General features: G+C 46.5%; 1 protein-coding gene across 1 annotated transcript in view; it reads left to right on the top strand.

Annotated features, from left to right (window-relative positions):
* The window catches only part of LOC309364400 (uncharacterized protein), a 121,535-nt gene extending 104,834 nt beyond the window's left edge, over window positions 1-16,701 (top strand). The window contains exons 3-5 of the mRNA XM_081901605.1: window positions 8,988-9,368; window positions 12,768-12,954; window positions 14,456-16,701. Of these exons, the coding sequence (XP_081757731.1) occupies window positions 8,988-9,368; window positions 12,768-12,954; window positions 14,456-16,104 (2,217 nt within the window). The 3' untranslated portion in view covers window positions 16,105-16,701. The remainder of the gene's footprint in view (window positions 1-8,987; window positions 9,369-12,767; window positions 12,955-14,455) is intronic.
* Window positions 16,702-19,385: the final 2,684 nt, after the last annotated feature.

Genomic DNA, 19,385 nt, shown 5'->3' with positions numbered 1-19,385 from the left:
ATGAAACAGTGGATGTATCATTTTTGTGCTTCATGCTGTGGCCACAGACATGTGATCTGATGGTGAATTTGGGGTGACCCAATGCAAAGATCCTGAGAATCCCTGTGGAGCCATGCTTTGTAACCATGTTTTTGCACCATTGCAGCCCCAGGCAACAGTGGGTGCGTGCTTTTTTTGGTGCAGGCTGTAGCCATGGACATGCTATGTGATCTGATGGTGAATTTGGGGTGACCCAATGCAAAGATCCTGAGGATCCATGTGGATCCATGCTTTTTAACCATGTTTTTGCACCATTGCAGCCCCAGGCAACAGTGGGTGTGTGATTTTTTTGGTGCAGGCTGTAGCCATGGACATGCTATGTGATCTGGTGGTGAATTTGGGGTGACCCAATGCAAAGATCCTGAGGATCCATGTTGATCTATGCTTTGTAACCACATTTTAAGTGGGGAGCGAAGGAAAAACAAAGAAGGGACATGAGAGGGGTGTGCAGAGAAGCAGCTGGCTAAGAATGCTGGAGAGGGATTTAACGGGTGGGAGGCAAAAGTTCCCCCCCAAGCCAGCCATCTCTCTCTCTCTCTCTCTCTCTCCCTCCCCCTCCCCCCCTCTCCCTCTCCCTCCCCCACTCTCTCTCCCTCTCCCCCAGCAGTACCGGAGCACAGAGACGACACTTTCCCCTCTGCTTGCCTGGAGGGGAGGGGCTTTCCCTGCTCTTTGTTCCGTTTCAGCAATCACAGCAACGAAACAGAGGAGGGTGGGCAGTAAGACCCTGAGGCAGAATACAGGAAAGCTGCCACTTCCTCTTTTCAGGTTTCCCTTCTCTGTGACTCGCGATTTGACTTTTGCTTGATTTTTTGGCTCCAGGGACCACACATTCGCTCCATAACACGCACAGACATTTCCCCTTCCTTTTTAGGAGAAAAAATCTGCGTGTTATAGAGGGGAAAATACGGTAAGGTTCATTTGTGAAGTTACCTGTTTAGCTCCGAGCTTTGTTTACATCTGTCCTTTTTAGCAAACAAATCCACATAATTGTTGGTGGCTGTCAATGTTCTTGTCAAATAGAACTAATTAAAAGTTTTTACTGTTAAAAAAAGTTGTGAAAAATACTTTCAGCTGAAGTTGCAAACACACTGATCCTGATCCCTGTACAGTCGTACCTTGGTTCTCGAATTTAATCCGTTCTGGGAGTCCGTTTGATTCCTGGAACTGTTCGAGAACCAAGGCACGGCTTCCGATTGACTGCAGGAGCTTCCTGCACTCAATCAGAAGCTGTGTCGGACATACGACTTCTGAAACATTTGAGTTGCAAGGCGTTTGACATTCAAGGTATGGCTGTATTACATATGCACTACAGTTGGGTTGAAACAGTTCTCTTTACACTTACCTGATTTGCACTTAATAATTTATCATAATAATTTATTATTTATACCCCGCCCATCTGGCTGGGTTTCCCCAGCCACTCTAGGCAGCTTCCAACAGAATATTAAAATACAATAGTCTGTTAAACATTAAAAGCATCCTAAACAGGGCTGCCTTCAGATGTCTTCTAAAAGTCTGTTAGTTGTTTTTCTCTTTGACATCTGGTGGGAGGGTGTTCCACAGAGCGGGTGCCACTACCGAGAAGGCCCTCTGCCTGGTTCCCTGTAACTTGGCTTCTCACAGGGAGGGAATCACCAGAATGCCCTCAGCGTGGACCTCAGTGTTTGGGCAGAACAATGGGGGTGGAGATGCTCCTTCAGGTATACTGGACCGAGGCCTTTCTAAAGGTCAGCGCCAACACATTGAATTGTGCTCGGAAACGTACTGGGAGTTACTGGAATAACAGTCTCAACAGAATGGAATGCCTCCCTCATGTGAGTAACACACATGAGGGCTACTGTCAAAGGAAACTACATCTTAAAACATTCTCATTTATGGAAATTAAACCATCATCCTTAGCACTTTCCCCAGACTTAGAGAAACCAGCGAGCCTTAAAACAAGGAGAGCAAAAAGCTCAAAGACAGAGGGCACTTAGCGGCACCCATAGAGGAGATGATTATGATGATAGCTCCATTGATGTCAGTGAGCTTATTCTGAATAAAACAACCCATTGGTTTGTAGACCTCAGATCTCCAGAGGAGGAAATAAGGGGATTTGTGTCAGGGAACAGCTTCCAAACCCTGCTGCCAATGCATTCTCCTCCTAGCTACACTTGCTATTCGCAGTTCATTGTCTTCTGGATCAGTGCCTTAATCTTTTGTAGATTCTGTATGTTGTGACGTGGGGTTTGTGATTCAGCTCTCTTGACATAACATGCCAGAGTCAGTTCTCTAGTAACACTTCTTTATTAAAGCAAACAAGACTGAGACCTGAGGAGGGAAGAGCTACATTTATAGGGACAGGGAACTAGCTAGAAAGGATACATTTTGGAGGGAACAATATCAGGCAATCACAGTCCTGCCTTTTGGAGGAAACCAATAAGACAGAGGATCCAAATACAGCGGCTTAAATGAACCAATAGTAGCTGTACCCTCTGGAACCAAAAGGCAGTTACTTTACCCTAATGCAAATACAGACAATAATAATACAGATATAAAATCCTTTGACTCAATACACAACACTGTATATCAGAGCATAGCCATTGAGGTGTCCCCAGATGTTGGTGTCCAGTTCCCATCAGTTTCAGCCAGCAGGGATGACAGTCAAGGATGATGGAAGCTGTAATCTGGAGCTCACCACCTGGACTATGCTGCCCTATATCCTTCCCATTGAAACAAATGTGAAAATAAATTTTGGACGCTATAGATTTATCCTGGTCTGGTGCATGCAATGCCTTTTGTTTTGCAGCTGCATGATTTGTGCTTGTATAGTGGTGGCCATTGGCTATAAACAATAAAATTTATAGATACAGTAGATTGAACTGCAAAAAATAAGTAATAAAATAATAAAACGATTATTATTTTTTGTTCCTCACTCCCAAATGGTGTGTGTGTTTTTGGTTATATTGTGCTTTTGGTTATATTGGGGGTGGGGGGCGGAGAAGTATGAAGGCCAAAACTGCTCCCCTCCTCTGCTAAATGGATGCAGGAGACCAGAGGCAGCGAATGAAAAAGCAGGGAAAGACAAACCCTCCAAGTGCCAGTATTTTCCAGGGATGTCCCTGATTTAGAGAAGCCATCCTGGTTTCTGATTTGATCCCAGAATGTCTCGCTTTTCCTTAGGGTCTCCCTATTTTCATTGAAGAAATGCTGGAGGGAATGGAGTTATCCAACCCACGGGCCCTCTGAAGGCAATCCTGTATAGGAAAGTTTTTTAGGAAGGAAGTCTAAACAGAGTTAAATTTGAGAAAATTAGGATAAGATTGTATATTCGTGTTGAAAAATTAATAAAAATTATTTTTTAAAAAATGAAAGTTTTTTTAATGTTTAATGTTTTATTATGTTTTTATACATGTTGGAAACTTCCCAGAGTGGCTGGGGCAACGTAATAAGATGTGTGGTGTATAAATAGTAAAATTATAGTTATGGAATGGGATGTCCCTATTTTCATCAGATTGGGTCGGTTGCTGGAGCTAAGTGATTGCATGATCCCAACCAGCAGAGCTGGGAACTGGACTGCCTCCTCCAGCTACCCATTCGGGCTGCAGGCATAGCTGTCAACCTTCCCTTTTTTGCCGGAAATTCCCTTATTCCAGTGCCATTTCCCGCTGCTATCCCGGGCTGTTGGATATCCTGTAGACTTGTCCCCAGGACAGGTGAGGCTGCTGATCCCTTATTTTCAAATCTGAAAATTGACAGCTATGGCTGCAGGGTGGCATCGTCCCAGCTTTCTGGAAATATTTGCTGATAAGGAAACCAGTGACTGCACATCGGATCACAAGGAGACTTATTTGTGCAACATTCTGGATATCTTATAAGATGCCATGTAGATTCCAACGATACAATAAATTTTGAGGGACAGCGCAAGGGGGCGCATCCAGCCTCGCAGCCTCCCAGGGCCCAACCCACAGCCAGCGAGCTCCGATGCCCAGAGAGGCAGGAAACGGGGCCAGCCAGGGGGACTCGGGAGCGGCTGCCCTTTCCTGTCCCCCGCCGAGGAGAGCGGAGGAGCAGCGGGCCGTGGCCTGGCGAGTTTCCCCGGAGAGGAGCTGGATTCCGCTGCAGGGACGGAGCGAGGAGTCCGAGGTGCAGGAGGCGGGAGGAGGAGGAGGAGGAGAGCACGTGGGCCTGGCAGGATCAGGCCCCGAGCCCAGCTAGAGGCTGCAGGGCGCCCCCCAACCGGGTCCAAGGTCCAATGAGGGGTCCAAGGCAGCTGCTGCTCCGCGATGGACGATGCATATAGTCGCTCACGGATCAGCGGCGTACCTGGGACTTTTGCCTCCCCTGTCCCTGTCCCTCATCAGGGAGCCCCGTCCTCTTCCACGGTCCTCCCCACGGGGGAGAGGGAAGGCGAGGCAGGGGGGAAAGTGCAGCAGGGGCCCCCGTCTCACTCTGCAGCCCCCTGACACCCTTTGCAGGCCACTACTCCTTCCCCCCCTCCTCTGCCAGTGCCATTGATAAACCTATCGCCCTCATTTGTGAATTGGTCTGATCGCCTTTGAAAGCCCTCTTTTCTCTTGTAGTAATGATGTCCATCAGATTCATTTAGCAAGGAAATGGCTTCTTTTGTCTTCCCCAAATCAAGGTACAGTGGTGCCTCGCAAGACGAAATTAATTCGTTCCGCAAGTCTCTTCGTCTTGCGGTTTTTTCGTCTTGCGATGCACGGTTTCCCATAGGAATGCATTGAAAATCAATTAATGCGTTCCTAGGGAAACCGCCTTCAGACCAGGTCCGGGGACAGTCTGTCCCCCGACCTCTTCTGAAGGCTGGGGGGGGAGGGGACAAGGGCTTTTCTTCCCACTGCCAGCCTTCAGAAGGCTGTTCTGAAGGCTGGCGGTGGGAAGAAAAGCCCTTCTTCCCACCTCCCGCCCCGCAAGCTCCGGGGACAGGAGGGCTTTGCTGCCGACCGCCAGCATTTTAAAAGCCCCTGCTGTCCCGGGGCGATTTTAAAATGCTGGCGGGCGGGAGCGAACGCTTCGCTCCCGCCCGCCAGCATTTTAAGATCGCCCGGGGCAGCGGAGAAGTCTCCGCTGTCCCAGGAAGGCAGGTGGGGGGAGCAAAGACTTTTGCCCCCGCCTGCCTTCAGAAGAGGTCCAGGACCTCGTTCCGATGCCCGGCGGTGGGGTGAGAGGTTCCCGCCCCCCCGCCCCGCTTCGGAGCAGCGTTCCGAAGCGGGGCGGCTGGGGCAGGTGTTCCCGCCCCCCCACCCCGCTTCGGAGCAGCGTTCCGAAGCGGGGCGGCTGGGGAAGGTGTTCCCGCCCCCCCGCCCCGCTTCGGGGCAGCGTTCCGAAGCGGGGCGGCTGGGGCAGGTGTTCCCGCCCCCCCGCCCCGCTTCGGGGCAGAGTTCCGAAGCGGGGCGGCTGGGGCAGGTGTTCCCGCCCCCCCGCCCCGCTTCGGAGCAGCGTTCCGAAGCGGGGCGGCTGGGGCAGGTGTTCCCTCCCCCCCGCCCGGCTTCGGAGCACCGGGAGAAGCGATCTCCCCGCAGCCCCTTGCTTCAAAAGAGGTCCGGGGGCAGCGGGGAAGAAGCGCTGCGCTTCCCGCTGCCCCCGGACCTCTTTTGAAGCAAGGGTTTGTGGGGAAAAGCGATCTCCCCGCAGCCCCTTGCTTCAAAAGAGGTCCGGGGGCAGCGGGAAGCGCTTCCCGCTGTCCCCGGACCTGGGGCTGCGGGGAGAAGATCGCTTCTCCCCGCCGCCCCTTGCTTCAAAAGAGAAGACCCGCTGTCCCCTGGGCAAGCTTCGTTTTGCGAAGCAAGCCCATAGGGAAATTCGTCTTGTGAGGCAACTCGAAAACGAAAAAACCTTTCGTTTTGCGAGTTTTTCGTCTCGCGAGGCGTTCGTCTTGCGGGGTGCCACTGTACACTGTGCCTCCACATGGAGGCTCTGTTGATCTGTCACGGCTAATAAAACAGCTAATAGATCTATTTCCCGGAGAAGGCACCTGATCTTTTCCCAAGCTGTCAAAGCTAGTGACCTCTTGTGTCTGCGTGTAAATCAGTGAGACAGGCTTAAACCTGTCTCATTAATTGTTTTATTTCCACCTTCCTCAGTAAGGCTGCAGAGTTTTCAGATGAAGGCTGAGGGTTGAAGTGGGTGACAGTTTAGAGAATGCAGAAGAAAGGAGGATTCTTAAGATGTGTGGCATATGGAAATGAATTAATGATAATAAAAAGTTGAAGACAGTATTGTAAAAGACTGAGGAAGGCGAAATTGAAATTAGCTATTCATGTTCAGATTATTACTCATTTCATTTCTATACTGCTTCATATTTCTAATTTTTTTATAATAACTTTTATTAAAATTTTCACAATATCTCCAATCATACAATTTTCCAAATCACATATTTTGACTTTTTGAACCTCCCTCAGCTCCTCTGACAATCATCCGTAATTAAATTTCTACCTTCACATTCCTTAATTATAGTATTGCCTTCAAGTAAAATCTTTCTATCCTCGTTTACATTCTTGCAATATTCCTTATTTTTTCCACAAAGCTTCTTTAAAACACACTAGCGTTGTTTGTTCCTCACATACACTCTTCAAATATTCTCTGAATTTTCCCCAGTCCTCTAGGAACTTGTGGTCTCTTTGAAGTCTGATTTTTCCAGTTAATTTATCTAGTTCTGCGTAATCTGTTAGTTTTTTTCTCCATTCTTCCAAAGTCGGTAATTCTTCTTGTTTCCATTTTTGGGCCATCAATGTTCTCGCTGCTGTTATTGCGTACTGAAAGAGTTTACAGTCCCTCTTATTTATTTCATTTCTAGTTATTCCCAGTAGGAAGGTTTCTGGTTTCTTTACAAAGCTATATTTCAGCATTTTCTTTAACTCATTATATATCATTTCCCAGAACCCCTTCACTTTCTTACACTCCCACCACATATGAATAAAAGTACCCTCTTTCTCTTTACATTTCCAACATTTGTTACAGGTTTTATACATTTTTGCCAATTTAACTGGTGTTATATACCATCTGTATACCATTTTCATACCATTTTCTTTTAACATAGTACATGCTGTAAACTTCAGATTTTCATTCCATATTTTTTGCCAGTCTTCCATATCAATACTATACCCTAAATCTCTGGCCCAGTGAATCATTACAGATTTAACTTCCTCATCCATCGTGTGCCATTCCAATAATATTTTATACATTTTTGAGATTATCTTACAATCATTGTTAACAATTTCCGTTTGAAATTTCGAATCTTTTTCTTTATACCCTTTTTCTTTCACATCCTTTTTAAACATATCATTTATCTGGTAGTAGTGCAGCCAATCAAATACATGTTCTTTTACTTGCTCGTATGGCTTCAATCTCCATTTCTCTCCTTCTTTTACCACTAAATCTCCATAAGTAATCCAATTACTCCTCATATTAATTTTCTTGACTCCCATAACCTCTAATGGGGATAACCAATGTGAAACCCCCATTTCTAATAGATTTTTATATCTGTCCCATACTTCGATTAACTATTTCCGGAAGATATGGTTTTCAAACAATTTATAACCTTTTTTCTTCTCTTGCCATAGATACGCATGCCACCCAAATCTGTTATTTGCTTCATATTTTTAAGGAAAAAAATCTAATTAGTAATTAGAGAGAAATCTCATTGCAGTTTGTGTCCATAGGATGTTGAGAACATTAACTCTGTAGATCCAGGAGTTCTCTCCTCCTGATAGTCTTAGATTTGATTGTTCTTTCCGATAGAACAGGAGGAACGAAACATTTATGGGCTTAAAGCTGCATTAATTCTGGAGGCCACATTCCAGTGAGCTTTGAGGCCAATGTATGCACATGCATGCGCACACAGAAAAGATATGCAGACCATAAAGTCACATGCACACACTCACCAGAGGTGCTGCACACACTCACCAGACATGCCATCTAGCATACATACAAGTCTTGCAAACACAATCAGTATGTTTAGACCTTCCAACCCCAGTCTTGGGGGGAGGAGAAATAAGAGCACAAGAAGACCCTGCTGAATTAGCAATGAGATCTGTGGAAAAAAGTCCCTTCTGATTGTTCTTTAGAAATCCTCTTTAAAGAGCAGCCAGAGGGATCATTTATTTTCCTTTTGCCCCATTTCAGCACTGTGCTGGTTTGTGCTGAAATTGGAGTTGAAAAGATCTCTCTAAGGGCCCTTTAGGCACCTTTCTCTCCAGGACAGACAGAGATCTTCATCCTATGATCAGATCAGGAGATGGAAACGGCAGGGACTAGCAGGACACACCCTGAGGCTTGGCAAGCCATATGCAGCCAATGGACTGCAAGTTAGAATATCTTCAGTAAAGAGAGTTTGTGACCATCAAATATAAAATATTTTGGAGTGGGTTGTTTGATTTTGTTGGCCAATGTTCCTTTTGTCTGTTTGTTTGTTTCTTAGACTGTGCAGATACCATACATTTAAAGCACGTGGCTTCCCCCAGAGAACCACAGGACCTGTAGTTTATTGCTAGAGTTCTCAACACCCCTAACAAACTGCAGCTGGCAGGATTTCTTGGGTGAAGTCATGTACTTTCAATGTTAGGTGGGTCTGTCGCAGCCTTAATCATATACAAAGATCTGTTGCTGCCTTTCCAACATGCTAGAAGTTGCAGCCAGGATCAGCATTCCCTGTCCACTGAACATGCTCAGTCCTCTCACTGGGTTGTTTTTGGATTTCCCTCCCACTGCCTTGGTTCCCCCACCCCCAAATATTATTTGTACTTCCATAAATCTTGATGTTTCCCCCAGTCTTTGGATAACTTCCCCTCGTGGAGTCATTTGGGTGACATAATGATTGTCATTCACAGCCTGAACATCAGAAATAGAAAGAGTAATAATATATTTCAAAAACTGGCTAATGGTTAAAATGTGCTTTTGTTTTTATTCTTGTGTTGTATTTTACTTTGTGTCTAATTCTTTTCCAGCAGGGTGGTGTAAAAATGGAAGAGCAGGGACCCAGGAGACCCATTCAAAGGGAAAGACTGGAGTGCAAAGGAAGGAAACCTCCTGCCGGCCAAGTTGGGGCCATCAGAGATCTTCTGCCTCGGGCAGATTTATGTCAGATTAAGCAGGAGCAAGAGGAGGGGCAGCCGCAGCAGCACTGGGATGCCCAGAAGCAGGATTTCCTGAAGACGATGCAGCTCCCTCGTTCACGATGGGAAACCCCACAGGCTCCCAGTCCTCCCCAATCTGGGAATAGTGTCCTCTCCTTCAGGGGAGCTGCAGATGCCAGTCGGTGGCCAAGTGGGAGAGTAGGGGGAGCAGACCAGACCCTGCTCCCAGACACTGAGGGGCTTTTGGGAAAGGTAAGTGCCCTCCTTCTTGTAAAGAAGCTGGTAAAATGCGGTCTTGACTTTGCTACCACTCAGTGGATTTGTAACTGGTGACTGACCGAACCCAAACGGTGGTCATCAATGGTTCCTCTTCATCCTGGAGAAGAGTGACTAGTGGGGTGCCACAGGGTTCTGTCTTGGGCCCAGTCTTATTCAACATCTTTATCAACGACTTGGATGATGGACTCAAGGGCATCCTGATCAAATTTGCAGATGACACCAAACTGGGAGGGGTGGCTAACACCCCAGAGGACAGGATCACACTTCAAAACGACCTTGACAGATTGGAGAACTGGGCCAAAACAAACAAGATGAATTTTAACAGGGAGAAATGTAAAGTATTGCACTTGGGCAAAAAAAATGAGAGGCACAAATACAAAATGGGGGACACCTGGCTTGAGAGCAGTACATGTGAAAAGGATCTAGGAGTCTTGGTTGACCACAAACTTGACATGAGCCAACAGTGTGACGCGGCAGCTAAAAAAGCCAATGCAATTCTGGGCTGCATCAATAGGAGTATAGCATCTAGATCAAGGGAAGTAATAGTGCCACTGTATTCTGCTCTGGTCAGACCTCACCTGGAGTACTGTGTCCAGTTCTGGGCGCCACAGTTCAAGAAGGACACTGACAAACTGGAACGTGTCCAGAGGAGGGCAACCAAAATGGTCAAAGGCCTGGAAACGATGCCTTATGAGGAACGGCTAAGGGAGCTGGGCATGTTTAGCCTGGAGAAGAGGAGGTTAAGGGGTGATATGATAGCCATGTTCAAATATATAAAAGGATGTCACATAGAGGAGGGAGAAAGGTTGTTTTCTGCTGCTCCAGAGAAGCGGACACGGAGCAATGGATCCAAACTGCAGGAAAGAAGATTCCACCTAAACATTAGGAAGAACTTCCTGACAGTAAGAGCTGTTCGACAGTGGAATTTGCTGCCAAGGAGTGTGGTGGAGTCTCCTTCTTTGGACGTCTTTAAGCAGAGGCTTGACAACCATATGTCAGGAGTGCTCTGATGGTGTTTCCTGCTTGGCAGGGGGTTGGACTTGATGGCCCTTGTGGTCTCTTCCAACTCTATGATTCTATGATTCCTCTCACCTGGGTTTCCAGCACCTGGAGGTCACAGGTCCAGTGCCTCTAGACATGGAGGTTCTGCTTAGCTTTGGTGGTGAATATTCCTCCTCCCTGCAGTTTCTCTCTAATCCACTTTAAAAAGGTTTGCTAGACCAAACCTTACATGGCAGGTTTGCGATCATATCTCCTGCTATTCTTACTTTACCTAAAGAGCTGCAGGTCACTCTGAGTTTTATCAGAGCAGAAGCTGTGTCAGAAGAGGTGACCTTCCACCAACCCCCGTTTTCCTCCTCTAAATTGCCTCCATTTCCAAAATGATCTTTTCTCCCCACTGAGGTAAAAATCTTGGCACGTCTTGCAGCCTCAGCAATCCCATGTGTTGTCGCATTAAATAAGACTGGCCTACCTTGCAAGGTTGTTGCAAGATCTATTAAGATAATGGCCAGGTTCAGATGACTGAATCACAGCCTGAAAAGCTGGGTTAAAAATAGGAACAGTTTTTAATGCATTGCTGCAGCAAAGTTACGCTAAAATCTAAGTTGACCCAAGATTAAAACAAAAAACTATAGCCGCCACCGCATTCTCCTGGCCCCCACAACCAGAATGCATCACTCCAGGAAGGACTCCCACCCAACCTTTAGTGAGAGAGGGGAAAAGAGAAGGACTCTAAATGGGTAGTTGCACAAATTTACCAGCTGTGGTCCTGCACTGGCAGCAAGGCTAACAAACAGGGGAGCTGGGAACGTGCTGGTCCCATATCTCCCTGCATCTGCCTCCTGACCTAATTGTCCCAGCCTACCTCATGGTTTGGCCGGCCCTGAGGGTGAACTGTGCTGAAACCAGGCAATTTCTTATGAGCCATAACAAACAAACTTTCCATTTTGCCCAAACCAGGAAACTGCAGCTGCCAGCTTTGGAACAAGCTGGGATATTAAGCTAATTTCAAACTGTGCTTGGTGAAAACAGGAAACTCTGGCTGATCAGTGGCTTCGTGGTTTGACTGAGCCCACTGATAGCAGGAAAAATAGGAAGCCCTGTTGCGTTCAAAAGGGTTGTTTGGACAGAGTCTCTGATCAGCATGCGCAGCAGGACAGGCTTAAAAAGGTAAAGGACCCCTGACAATTAGGTCTAGTTGTCACCGACTCTGGGGTTGTGGTATTCATCTCGCTTTATTGGCCGAGGGAGCTGGCATACACCTTCCGGGTCATGTGGCCAGCATGACTAAGCCACTTCTGGCAAACCATAGCAGCGCACGGGAACGCCGTTTATCTTCCTGCCGGAGTGGTACCTATTTATCTACTTGCACTTTGACGTGCTTTTGAACTGCTAGGTTGCAAGGAGCAGGGACCGAGCAACGGGAGCTCACCTCACCCGGTCGCGGGGATTCGAACCGCCAACCTTCTTATTGGCAAGTCCTAGGCTGTGTGGTTTAACCCACAGCGCCACCCGCGTCCCAGGACAGGCTTAGGAAGCTATTATTATTATTATTATTATTATTATTATTATTATTACTTGCATCCTGCCTATCTGACTGGGTTGCCTCTGCCCATCTGGGTAGCTTCCAACAAAATAAAAACCGTCAACAATTTCCTTGTAAAAGGCTGCCTTCGGAAGTCTTCCATTTTGTAGAAATGGCCTTCGGTTTTAAAGAATTGCCCTCTTTTCGGAATAATGTGGTGTAAACATGTATGTTGTCCTCTAGGTCCAAACACACAGAGACTCACACATAGTAGGAACAAGCAGTGCTTTAAAGTGCTTATCTTGCAAACTTGCCATCTACCGTAAGTTGTTTACTCCTGACCAAAGCTCCTGTTTCCCAAAAGGACAGGAGGGGGAGCAGAGGAGGAAACGGATGGGTTTGAAGGCTCTTTCTGCCTCTCTCCCCTGAGAAACAAGAGCAAAGGGTTTTTGCAGGGCAGGAGGACATTGGAGGAGGCAGTGAGGGCAGAGGGAGGAGTGGGCGGATCCACCGCCTCTCCCAGGGGGTCCAGATGCAAGCAAGGGGCTTCCTTCATCTCCATGCAAGGGCCACCCATGTATTCAGAGCTGTCCTTTGCAGATTAACTCTTAACTTCCAAGGGATCTACTCTCAGGCCACTAATGTGCATACCGTGCCAGCCTTAGGAAGGAAGGTGGGACAGGCAGGTGAAAGGAATTGCCAAAGGTGTTTGAAAATGGGTGGGGGCTCTTGGGAAGTGGGTGCCCAGTTGGGGCTTCTCCAGGGGCAGCGGAATGTCTTGGGCAGGAGAATCCCTGCAGGGGCTCTCAGACTCCCTTGGCTTCTTCTTCTTCCCCCCCTCCCAGGAAGCTGCAACTTGCTCTGGATTCTGCGCTCCTCAGGAAGCTGAACCTGCAAACCTAGCTGAGACTGAACCTGCAACCCTGGCCAGGAAGGAAGGAGGAAGATGGACGGTTGACCTGGTCAGGCTGTCTCCCACATCCCTCCCCACAACCTCTGAGCATTCCCTCCCAGGACCATTGGAGAAATCTGGTGAGTTCCAGGGGAGAGGAGATGGGGACAGGGATAGATGGATGGCGGAGGGAGAAAGAGGAAAAGATGGAGAGGAGACAAATGGAAGGAAGTTCCTGACAGGAAGAAGGAAGGGGTGAGGCCTTCTCCGGAGCAGCTCTTTGTTTCTTGAATCCTTTTCCTAAAGTAGTGGGGGCAGATTTTCTTCCTCCAGGCTTTGAAACCTTAGGTGTTATTTCCATGGCAGGAATAATTGATGATAATGATGTTGCACACCAATCCTGAACAATGGGTGAAGGGGAATGGAAATGTTTCCCATAATTATTTATAATTAATGTATTTAAATGGTTTCTATTACCTTTATTTTTTATAGACAGAGTCAGAATGATACATTCCACCAGCATCAAAACACAATAGATGCATGCACCTCCCCAGTTTGGTGGGCTTAAGGGACAAAGGACCCATTATCATGATACACAATTCCTGTGGCTGGAGGCTCTACACTTAAGAGTGGGCATATAAAGTCCAAGAGTGTCTGGTATTATAAGCAAATTGTGTAAACTTGCCAATCTTACAGACTGGGGTTGTTTGTGAGAGTGAGTGAATGGGATAATAATTTTAGCGCCCCTTGGTTCTCCCGCACAGACGGGAGACAACTCCAGTAGTAATTATCTCAAATGAATAAATCACTGTGGAGCTCAGTCTTCAGCCTGTTCATCCCAGCTTGCAGTTGCCGAGTCCTCCAGCAAAGAAGGCCCCACTTTCACTTTCTTTTCCCCTCTTCTCGCAGATTCTCTCGAGCCTATGATTTTTTGGACAGGCTATTTCGGGGGTGCTGTGTCAGAGCTCAAACTGGAGATAACAGTCTGTGCCCCCACCCCCCGTCACCCCCTCTTCCTGCTCTTTCTTCTTTCCTCCTGCTGCAGCTTGGCTGCTCCTCCCCTGCTTCACATTCCAACTGAATCACATCTCTTGCGTTCTCAGGCTCTGTCAGCGGAGGCACGAGAGGCTTGAGATTCACGGAGCTGACACCCTGTAATTTTGTCCGTCCCTAAGCTTCCATGGAGATATTGTGGTACAACCTTGGTGCAAATTTGAAAATAAGTACACAAAGCCAACAAAGAGACTCAGAGGTTTATAGTGGCACCAGCTCTCCTGGTCAATAATCCACTTTGTCAGACTGCAGCCCACAGAAGCTTAGGCAATAATACATTTATCAGCCTTTAAGGGCTGCAAAAGATGAATAAACAGAAGCGTAGAGAAATAGAGATGTGTCTAATAAACCAGTTCCAGCATAGATCTGTATTATAAAATGAAGATGCCTTAGTAAGTGTGAATGGAGTGATCATGTATTGCTCTTGCCATTATCTTGCCATTATTAGCTTTCGTAAAATTTGGAACCTCGAGAGGATAGTGGAGAATGAAGGTGTTACAATGAGAGAAGGTGCAGACTGGGATTGACAGTTGTTCAGTTCCATTTTTGTCTTTCTTGAAAGTCTAACAGGATTCTCTTTCCTTCCAGACTCCCAAACAGGTGAGGAAGATGAAAGTCAGAATTCTATGGAGCCACCTGTGAATTTATGCGAAAGAACAAAGAAATTGAGGATACAACAACAAACTCACAAAGGAGAGAAACGATTTGAATGTACGGAATGTGGAAAGAGCTTCAGTCGAAGTGGAAAACTTAGAATACACCAACGAACTCACACAGGGGAGAAACCATTTAAATGCATTGAATGTGAAAAGAGCTTCAGTCGAAATGATACACTTAGAATACACCAACAAACTCACACGGGGAAGAAACCTTTTAAATGTATTGAATGTGGGAAGAGTTTCAGCAAAAGTGGAACACTTAGAATACATCAACGAACTCATACGGGGGAGAAACCATTTAAATGTATTGAATGTGGAAAGTGCTTCAGTAGCAGTGAAAATCTTAGAAGACATCAACGAACTCACACGGGGGAGAAACCATTTAAATGTATTGAATGTGGAAAGAGCTTCAGTGAAAGTGGAGCATTTAGAATACATCAACGAACTCACACGGGGGAGAAACCATTTAAATGTGTGGACTGTGGAAAGAGCTTCAGTCGAAGTGGCACACTTAAAAGTCATCAGCGAAGTCATACAGGAGAGAAACCATTTAAATGTATGGAGTGCGTTAAGAGCTTCAGTCAAAGTAGACACCTTAGAATGCATCAGCTAAGTCATACAGGAGAGAAACCATTTAAATGTATTGAATGTGGAAAGAGCTTCATTCAAAATGGACTCCTTACAATACATCAACGAACTCACACAGGAGAAAAACCATTTAAATGTATGCAGTGTGGAAAGAGCTTCAGTCAGAACGGAGCACTTAAACTACATGAACAAATTCACACGGGGGAGAAACCATTTAAATGTATGCAGTGTGGAAAGAGCTTCAGTCAGAACGGAGCACTTAAACTACATGAACAAATTCACACGGGGGAGAAACCATTTAAATGTATTGAATGTGGAAAGTGCTTCAGTCGATATGAAATCCTTAGAATACATCAAAGAACTCACACTGGGGAGAAACCATTTAAATGTATTGAATGTGGAAAGAGCTTCAGTCAAAGTGGCGATCTTAGAATACACCAACGAACTCACACGGGAGAGAAACCATTTAAATGTACTGTATGTGGAAAGAGCTTCAGTCATAGTGGAACACTTAGAATACATCAACGAACTCACACGGGAGAGAAACCATTTAAATGTATGCAGTGTGGAAAGAGCTTCAGTCATAACGGAGCACTTAAAGTACATGAACAAATTCACACGGGGGAGAAACCATTTAAATGTATTGAATGTGGAAAGAGCTTCAGTCAAAGTGGCGATCTTAGAATACATCAAAGAACTCACACTGGGGAGAAACCATTTAGATGTCCTGAATGTGGAAAGAGCTTCAGTGCAAGTAGAACACTTAGAATACACCAACAAACTCACACGGGAGAGAAACCATTTAAATGTGTGGATTGTGGAAAGAGCTTCAGTCGAAGTGAGACACTTAAACGTCATCAGCGAACTCACACAGGGGAGAAACCATTTAAATGTATGCAGTGTGGAAAGAGCTTCCATGAAAGTAAAACACTTAGAATACATCATCGAACTCACACAGGGGAGAAACATCAGCTAACTCACACACGATGAAAAGTACAAGTGTATTGACTGTGGAAAGGGTTTCAGAGGGAGTGGAGACCTTAATATTCATTAGCAAATTCACACGGGGGAAACGATGTAAATGTATGAAGTTTTCTACACAGGGTTCACTACTTATATCAAGAAACTCATAAAGGGGGAAATCAGTTGTAAATGCATGGAATGATGTTTTAGTGTTTTTACTAAAATTTGTATACACATATGTATGTATAAAAGTAATGAAGGTCACATATACTAAAAGTAAGTTGCAACTTTTTGCTAGATAAACAGGGAGGGAGTGTGAATCTGGAATGCTCAAGGTGTGTGTTGAATCTGTTTAGTTTTCAGGTCTGCCTTTCACTGCCCAAATGATGGGCTGCCCTTGTCTTGTAGATCAGTATTCCAGGCGCTCATTACTTGGACTTTGCATAACCCATTGAAGACCTTTTTACTGATAGCATTTTCCAGCTGAATGAAAGGTCCCTGTGTTAAATGTTCATTTGGTATTGCTTTTGAAACTCATCTCCTTTTTTCTGTGCTCTTGTGTACCTGTTTAGAGCTGTTTTTATTAAATATTTTCTGCATTGGCTTTTGACCTGTGGAAGGTGACCAGTGAGGGTGTTTTTTTTGTTCCTTAGTTCACAGAAATGTTTTAAAGGAATGTGGAAGAATTAGGGCTAGGGGAGGTTAGTGAAAGGGACTGAGGAGTGGGAGACTGATTTGTTGTGAATGTGGGAGGTGGAGAGGAAGAGAAGAGAGAGCTCCGTTATTTGGTCAGGGCTGTGGCTAAAGGCCTTGGTCCAGCTTTTCTGGGAATTGTAGTCTCAGGATGTCCAATTGTAGTTGGCTGAGGAGGCTCAGAAACTTCTGAGAGGTTCCTCCCAGAACTACAGTTCCCAGAGTTCCTAGGAAGTGAAGATGGCTGTGAAGTCTCTGGACAAGGGTCAGCAACCTAAGGGCCACGGGCTGGTTCCGGCCCGAATGGGTTCTGGATCCGGCCCACGGAAGGTCCAGAAATCGCATCATGGTTCTGATTCATATAGTTTGGGCTGCACCATTCTTCTCTCTCTTTTTCTCTTCCTGACGGCGGCGCCTCTTCCCTCCCTTCTGGCTTCTCCCTGCCCTGCGGAGGAAGGGGGCTAGCCTTTGATTGGTGCCAGCAGCATTGTTTCCCTCTGATTGGCTGCAGAGTTCTTTCCTCCTCCCTCCCTCCTCCTAGAGCCTAGGGCCTGGGCTTTGTTTGTGCCAGTGTGATTACTCGATGGCTGCCATTTAAGGCAGCCCCTCTCCGGCCCTCAACTGGCTCACTGCTCCTGCCGCCGCAGCGAGTGGTTACTACACGATCCAAAGATTAAACAAAAAAATAATAAAGTTCTGAAGGTCCCAGTTCTGCACCGCAGCATATCTGTTCCGTTCTGAGACACCCTCCCAGGGTTCTGGGGTGTATGAAGCCATGTTTCCCTGTTTTTAACTCTGCTACCGAAACCGTCTTCCCCCTCCAGGACGGGAGAGCGGAGAACACGCGTCTTGCAGAAGGAACCGCTCGCTGCATTCGGTAGCGGAGTTAAAAACAGGGAATCAAGGCTTCATACACCCCAGAACCCTGGGAGGGTCTCTCAGAACGGAACAGATATGCTGCGGTGCAGAACTGGGACCTTCAGAACTTTATTATTTTTTTGTTTAATCTTTGGATCGTGTAGTAACGAAAGAATGCGCACGCATACTCCATCCCGCGACGAGGTTTGAGGACAGTGATCTGGCCCTCGACTTTAAAAGGTTGCTGAGCCCTGTCTCTGGGGGTGCAAAAAAGAATTTGGAAGTGTTTGTTTTAATTTTGGGGGCCATGCTATTTGACAACCCTCTCTTTTTCAAGAGCTAATTTCAGGGCTATGAGAGCCTAATGAAAAGCCTTTTGTTTGTTTTTAATAAAAAAAACCTTCAAAATGTGACAAATGTTTGTGGGGGCTCCACTTGTTGCTGCTGCTGCTGAGGGGGCCCTGGATCTCAGCCCCAAATGTCTGCCATGATGGTAGCAGGATGGGAGAAGTCAAGTGCCCAGAATCATAAAGGAAAAGTATTTTCTGCATCTTTCTTGAACGAAATGTATATGTCTGAAACCTCAGACAAAGCTCATGTTGACAGCATTGAAGCTGTTGTTCAGTAACCAATTAATGTCATATTTATCACTGCTGATAAATATGTCCTAAATAAACAACCATATATATTTGCCTTCTGGAAGGTGGGGCACGATGCTGAGGGAATCTGTATTATATCTGGAGGAGAGAAGGCGGAAGGGGGGGGAGCTCAGTGCACCCAGAAGACGCCAGTTGTTGGTTATAGTTGCATCTATACAAAGTGCATAGCCTTTGCCCCTCCATAAAGAAATGGGAAGGAGACAAGAGCTGGAATAGCTGACCAGAAGGAAATGTAACCTGGGAACTTCATGTTGCTCCCCAGCTCCCTGACCCCAAGAAAAGACTCCTCCAGGGAGGCAGGTGAGCATCACAGCTAAACCCCCCATTATGCTCTCCAGCAGCTAATCGCTCAGAACAGGGCTTTTTTCATTCAGTTCTTTGTGTTGGGGGGGGGGTTACCTTCCCTTCTTCCCTTGCAATCATGACAAAAATGAAACCTCCATGGCAATGCTTTCAGCCCCAGAAGAGGAGCTCCCCTTGGTGTCAAGGGAGGGGTCCAAGGGAGCATCTGGAGCCCTGCCTTCCCTTCTGTCGCTGGGCCCTTCCCCTCCTCTCTCTGCCATCCCAGGGCCACTCTTGACTCCCCAGCAGGAGACTGGATCTGTCTGTGATGATTAGATGTCCTGGCTGGTTGAAGGACCACTTCCTGTTTCCTGGAACTCCATCCTGCCTTCTCATGCAAGGTGGAGTCATGAAGCAGGTGAAGGTTGAGCACACCTAAGGGTGGCGCGGGGGTTGGGTGGGATTCTGCTTAACCTTTCCCCGTCTGCTCCTTTAATGGATCCACATCCCCACACCAAAAGGGGCAGTGTGAGGGCGCAATCAGTGTTATGGAGCTGCCCTGAAAATCATTGCTTTGTGACCGTAAGAGGCCCTTCTCAAAAAAAACAAGCATCAAGAGAATTTAAGCTACAGAATTTAAAACAAACAGATAATTACAAAAAAAGAAAGCAGTCTGGTGCCACATTGCGTAGGAGTTAGTTTAACACACACTACCTGGGGCTGCCTTTGAAAAGAGCTCAGAAAGTTCAGCTGGCTGAAAGAGCTGCAGACACACTGCTGACCAGGGCTGGCTATAGGCAGCATAGGACTCCCATA

The sequence above is a fragment of the Podarcis melisellensis genome, assembly GCF_964234715.1.
Source record: "Podarcis melisellensis genome assembly, chromosome: 2".
NCBI classification, from domain to species: domain Eukaryota; kingdom Metazoa; phylum Chordata; class Lepidosauria; order Squamata; family Lacertidae; genus Podarcis; species Podarcis melisellensis.
Note: the sequence above shows the minus strand (reverse complement) of the source record. Positions and strands in the feature narration are given on the sequence as shown.